Source organism: Dipodomys ordii, unplaced genomic scaffold (genome assembly GCF_000151885.1).
Source record: "Dipodomys ordii isolate 6190 unplaced genomic scaffold, Dord_2.0 Scaffold397, whole genome shotgun sequence".
In the NCBI taxonomy this organism is placed as follows: domain Eukaryota; kingdom Metazoa; phylum Chordata; class Mammalia; order Rodentia; family Heteromyidae; genus Dipodomys; species Dipodomys ordii.
Genome location: NW_012267613.1, coordinates 38882 through 45675, shown reverse-complemented (window position 1 = coordinate 45675; position 6794 = coordinate 38882). Strand labels below are relative to the sequence as shown.

General features: G+C 37.8%; 1 protein-coding gene across 1 annotated transcript in view; it reads left to right on the top strand.

The window, feature by feature from the left end:
- The window catches only part of LOC106001753 (vomeronasal type-2 receptor 116-like), a 38355-nt gene extending 32001 nt beyond the window's left edge, over window positions 1–6354 (top strand). Inside the window, 2 exon segments of the mRNA XM_013036742.1 lie at window positions 2713–2927; window positions 6221–6354. Of these exon segments, the coding sequence (XP_012892196.1) occupies window positions 2713–2927; window positions 6221–6354 (349 nt within the window).
- The last annotated feature ends 440 nt before the right edge of the window (window positions 6355–6794 follow it).

Here is a 6794-nt window from a genome sequence, read left to right as displayed (position 1 = left end):
TATATATACCACATTTTCTTGATCCATTCATCTACTGAGAGGCATCTGGACTGGTTCCATATCTTAGCTATGGTAAATAATGGTGCAATAAACATAGTTGTGCTGGTAGCTTCAGTGTGATCTTGTTTGTAAACATTTGGTTAAATGCCCGAAATTGGGATTTCTGGGTCATAGGGGAGCTCTATGTGAAGTCTTTTGAGGAACCTCCATACTGCTTTCCAAAGTGCTTGAACAACTTTACATTCCCACCAACAATGAAGTAAGGTTCCCTTCTGTCCACTTCCCCTCCAACATCTGTTGTTGTTAGAGTTCTTGATTTTTGCCATGGCTAGAGAAGTTGAGCATTTCTTCATATGTCTCTTGGCCATTATTTCTTCTTCAGAGAAGTCTCTCTTTATTTCTTTAGCCCACTTATTAATTGGTGGCTGTTTGTCTGAGATTTGTTGTTAGGAGATTTAATTTTTTGAGTTCTAAGTATATTTTAGATATTATAGCCTTAACAGTCAGAACAGTGCTGTATGAATAATGTTACCAAATTCCAAACTCTATTACAGCACCATAGTAATGATAATAGTTTGTATCAGAAAAGTGGTAGGCCAGAGAATCAGTGGAATAAGTAAAAGATCCAGAAAAGAATGCAAAGAACACCTATGTGATGTTGGAAGAAAGGAGCTAAAATTATAACCTGAAAACATGATGCTGGTAAAACTGGACATGCATGTGCAGAAAACTGAAACTAAATGTCCACACAGGATTTTTCACAATATCAACTCAAAATGGATCAAAGATTTCAATGTTAAGCCAGAAACCATTAAGGTTTTACAGGAAAGATTAGGGGATATGTAGTGATTTTGGAAACAAATAAAAACTTTCTACAGAAAATTCCAGAATCTCAACAAATAAAGCTCAAAAAATATACTTAGACCTCAAGAAACAACAACCAAAGTAATAAATGAGTTTATCACTTCAAGAGGGATTTCTCAGAAGAAGAAATAAGACTGCCCAATAGGCACATGAAAAACTGTTCATTATCCCTGGTCATAATGGAAATCCAAATCAATACAACACAGCCTTTGTACCTCACCCCAGTTAGAATGGCAGTTATCAAGAAAACAATAACAAGTTCTGCCAAGGATGTGGCCAAAGGGAAATTTATTATATGCTTGGTGGAAATGTAAATTTGCTCAAACAGTCTGGAAAGTAGTATCAAGGGGCCTCAAAACCTAAACATAGAATTCCCCTGTGACACAGCAATTCCTCTTTAGGACATTTATCCAATGGAGCACAAGCAAGGATACACTAATGCTACCATCACAAGCAAGTATATTGTAGCTTTATTTATAGTAATCTAAAGCAGCCACGACATCCCTCAATAGAAAAATGGACCAAGAAAATGGGCTGTGTTTACACACTCAAATTGTTCTTCCATTATATATAACAACATTAAAGCATTCATAAAGAAACAGAAAGACTTGGTTAGAATTATGGTAAGTGAAGTATAGCAGACTCAGAGAAGCCCAGGTTGCAAAATTACTATCATTAGTGGGAACTAGAATGTACCTAGGTGGTAGCAAAGCATTTATCCATGAACTAACTGAGGTATAATAGAATCCATGGAGAATAGAAATAGTATAATTTGATACATAATAATAAAATTAGGACAAGTGAAAGAAGTGGGTGAGAATGTTGACAGGAATGAAATTGATCAAGAGGCAATGTATTTATAAACTACTCTGTTGAATGGCAGCTCCTTTGTACAACTACCTGAAGAAAATAAAATTTAGAAAATGCATAAAACTAACTGAGAAAACTGACCGTAGGTCAGTTGACAATGTTCTGACATTGTCTATGTGTTAGGCAAATCATACACATTACCCTTATGAAGAGAGAAAATTATAAATATATCTAGGAATTACAATAATACATGGATATCCAATATTACGACTGATGGGAAGAATACAATGAAGTTGCAGTTTTCATATGTACATTTTTAAAAGTCTATCAAAATATTAACTGAAAAATGTCATTAAAATTTAAATGAGAGCACTCCCACTCTCCTAACTCTCTCCAACTGAAAAGAAGGAGAACCCTAACATGCAAAACCCCCAAGAGACAGACAATGAACAATAAACAAGAGAGAACCACAGGAACCAAAGGAGAGAAGAGAAAAAAAAAAACATTCATAGCCTGTGTACCCAAAGAGGGAAATCCGTGAAGAACTCGTCCCCACCCCTCGCCAGAGTGCGCCCTGGCACTGCCAAGCCTTGAGAGCAGCCCACCGCCCAGGATTTCAGGAACCAGCAGCAGACTGCTGTGCCCATAACATGGGAACCTGGACAGCACAGAGACAGCCTGAGACCAGAGGCATGGCACCGTGATACCCAGATCCAGAGAACTCCCACAGCACTGTCAGACAGCCCATAACCAAACCCAGGATCAGTGAACACCCTACCAAGGACCTCCCCTATGGGAGACCAATGCTTGCAGTGACACACAGGGCTTGAACTAGACCCTCCCCTCATTCCCAACACAAGAAAGAACACCTCCCTTGAAGGGGACAAAGAGGACAAAACCACACCACCACCCCTACCCCACCTACTAACATTGAGTGGGAGGCCAAAGGGATCCATACTTGGTGGGAGCTGGGACACAACCCTGCTCACAGTTAGGGATCCATACTTGATGGGTACTGGGACACAATCCTGCCCACAGTTCTGGCTATCAGGACTGCACACAGGGCAGCAGCTGGCGGAGGGCTTTCCTTCTGGGGTACCAAGGTGTGTGGGTCCAGCCATGTCTAGCAGCAGGAGGACGGTCCCTCCCCAAAACAGAATTGGCTAAGCCAGGGAACCAGCAGCAGCCAACAATTGCCAGCCAGGGGGATCCATCCCTTCCCATGACAGAATCTGCCAAGCCAGGGAATCGAGGTATGTGCCACACCAGTTAGTGGCTAAAGGACTGGCCCTCCCTCAACCAGATCTGCTAAGTTGGTGCAACTCCATTCCAGCTCCTGTAAGAAAACAAGATAAATATGCCCCCATTGGGTGGAGCTGGCCCCTGGAAGGTGCCTCTGAAATCCCGGCCCCCATTTTTAGATGCAAATTGTGTGAGTGTTGCAGACAGTAGGTGGAACATGCACACGTGCATAAGATGAGGCAGCCCAAGCAGCAGAACAAAGCACCGGCCACTGGAGAGAAGAGAAACAACCCAGGGGCAAGGCACACATGCACACACACACACACACACAAAACATACCCAGTGCAGCCATTGAAAACCAACCCCTTCTGAAACGAAGAGTACTACGGAATCCTGCACTCAACGGGCTCATTCTTTGCTAGAGATTGGGTAAAGTTCCTCTCAGCCAACCCAGAGCTGAGAGCACACACTGAAAACGGATCAGGGGAACTAACCCAAGACCAAGTGAAGGCTGCCACCTGTCTATGAAAAAAAATAGACCTTGGGATTTGACTCTGATAACACCTGAATCCTCATATGAAAATCACAGCGAAAAATAGAGGATTTATAAACAGTCAAGACAGCAAACCAATTCCAAAGCCAGCAGCAACCCAGGAAAGAACTCCAGTGAGAGCAAAGAAGAAATGTAGGACAAATGATCAATTAAACAGATGATGAAAGAATTTGCCAAAGAACAAAGAAATAAGGCGACAAAAAGGTCAGCAATTCAAAGAATACAAAGAAGAAATATCGAAAGACTTTCAAGACCTAGAAAAAGTGATGTTCTCAAGAATAGACACCGTACATATCTCGTTTAAAGATGAAATTAACACTTTGAGAATCCATATAGAAACCATAAATGGTTCAATTTATAACATGCAAACCACAATGGAATCCATAGTTAATAGAATAAATGAGACGGAAAATTGAATATTAGGAACCGAAGTCAAAACGCAGTTGCTGGAGAAAAATTTTTCAGATTTGGGAAAAAATACTCAGACCTTATCAAAGGGAAGTCCAAGAACATGAAAGCAATGCCAAGAAATTCAATCTTTGTATACTTTGGATCAATGAAGTATAAGAATACCAGAATAGAAGGATGCAACACTAATTCAACAAGCTTATTACCATAAACTTCCCCTGTCATAAAAGAAAAAAATCTCCCCTACATATCAGAATCATACAGAACCCCTAGCAAACAGGAGGAGCAACTTCTAGGCACATCATAGTAAAAGTACTAGATTTGAATAACAAACAGATAATCTTACATGCTGCAAAATAAAAGAAAGAGCTACACTATAACAGAAAGAAAATCAGAATCACTGCAGAACTCTCTATACAAACCCTCAATGCAAGGAGAGCCTGGAAAAGTACCATTCAAGCCCTGAGAAGTAATAACTGCCAACCCAGACTGGTATATCCAGTGATGGTATCATTAATATTCGATGGAGAAACTGAAAAATTTTAATAACAAAGAAAAACTAAATGAATTCATAAACAATAATTGAGCACTACCAAAAAAAGTTAGGAGGGGAATACAGTCCAAAGAAAACAACATCAGGGAACCACATCAAACATATCTCACTAGAAGATCAATTTAGTAAGCACAGGAGAAAAGGAAAGAAGCAAAACTCAGGAAAGCAATAAAGTGATAGAAAACACAATGCATCGCTCTATAATAACCACACACATGGACTCAGTTGACCAATCAAAAGAAAAAAGAACTTCAGAGTGAATCAGAAAACAAAAACTATCCATTTGTTGTCTCCAAGAGACCCATCTCACAGTCAAAGATACAAACAAACTCTGAGTTTGAGGAATATCTGAGGAAGATCTTCCATGCAATTGCACCCAGGGGCAAGAAGGCAGGGGTTGACATCTTGATATCTGACAAAATAAACTTCTCATTAAAATTAGTACAAAATTACAAAGTAGGTCACTATATATTGATACAGGGAACAATTCAAGAAGGGGATATCACTATCATCAATTTATACTCACCAAACATTGGAATACCTAAGTATGTGAAGCAAATGCTCTCAGACTTACAGAGAAACATAGATCCAAATACAATAATACTAGGAGACTCTCACCAAAGGACAGGTCTACCAACCAGAAGATTCACAAAAAATCCTCTGAACTAAATGATTCCATATTCCAAACACTCCTAATAAACATCTACAAAGTTTTCCACCTAACAACAACCCAATACATATTCTTCTCAGAAGACTCATAATCTGAATTTCAAAAATAACTATTATTCAATTCACTTAATAAACACTGAAGTCTCTAAAATGAGAAAAAGTGTGGAAGAATTTTTAATAAGCCAAAAGAACAAGGTACATAATGTTAGTAGTGAGAAGGGGTCTGTTAATGATGACTGGGAATGGAAATGCAGGAAATTTTACCAGTAAGAGTTACCATGGCTGGCTGAAGATCTTCATAATTGGCCTTCTGCAATCTACAGTAAAAACTCCAAAATTCAGCCCCTAAAAAAATGAGTTAAAATGGCTGAATGTATGAAATCTCCTGTCTATTGATTCCAAGAAACTCAATTGACTATCAATGACCCTCAATGACTGTAAGGAAGGAAAATAAGCCAGACCAAGAGAAACATATATTGCATGGTTTCTCTGAGTGTAGTAGCTAGAATGTACCTATGAATCTAAGTAAACAAACTAAATGTTAAAAAACAAAAGAAAAACACCCAGGCATGATAAATTATACAGGTCTCTAGGCATTCCTCAGAGTGAGAACAAAGGAGAATACTTTTTTTTTCCATTTTCCTATTTATTGTTTGTTTTAATAGTAACATTTGGTATTTCTATAGATTATTGCATATTTTTTTCAAAGTTGGGATTTTATAAACAAAGCAAAAATAATAGTAAGTCCTTCAATTTGTGCCAACTCCTACGTATGTTTTCTGATCTATAATTGTCAGAAATATTGCTCTCTGTAGAAATCACTATTGGGATTGTACATGAGTTTTACTTTTCTCAGTAGTGCCACTGTGTTCATTTCCTTGTTTTATTTGTCTTATTATTTTTTACACAGGGATGTCTTCGTATTTTTAATACATTTAATTTTTGCACATTTGTGATATGCAAATCAAAAGGAGAATATTCTTAGGAAAAGAACACAAAGGCAAGGCACAATACCTATATGCATCTGATCATATAAGATACTATTTATCAAAATCAACTCTAAGAAATGCAAAGAGGAGGTTTTTCTTCATTATTGCTGTTTTTGGTTTACTTTTTATCAGTTTGTTCTTTTGTCTGTGGGAGGGCATATGGCCACAGAAAGGGTGGAACAAAGGGTGACCAATTGCAGCAGTGCTACACATTAGACACTGTGTTGAAAATAGACTATAGAACTGGTAGCAGAGGATGGAAGTAAAAAATAGTGAGGGAAGGGGTAACATTGTTCAAAAATGTACTCTTTATCTTACATATATAAATACATAATCTTTGTAATAGCAATAATCAATAAATGAAAAGACAAAAAGGAATGGAATAAAGCAGTTCATGTAAATGAAAGCCAAAGGAAAGGAAAAGTATCCATAACATATCCCATCTACTAGACTTTAATCAAAGCAACCAAAGATGACAAGTTTGTAATGCAATGATGAAGGGATCAAATCATTAATTTGACATAACAATTGTAAAATGTGGTATATTAACATACTATCCAAGCATTTAACTCTATTTAAGTAGATTTTGAGATAGTCCTCAATACAATTATAGGTGAGGATTTTCTAAAGATCATCCAGATAAAATCAAGAAATGGGTATGAGAATTAAAATTCACCCTTGAGCCTCACATACAACTATAGAAAGT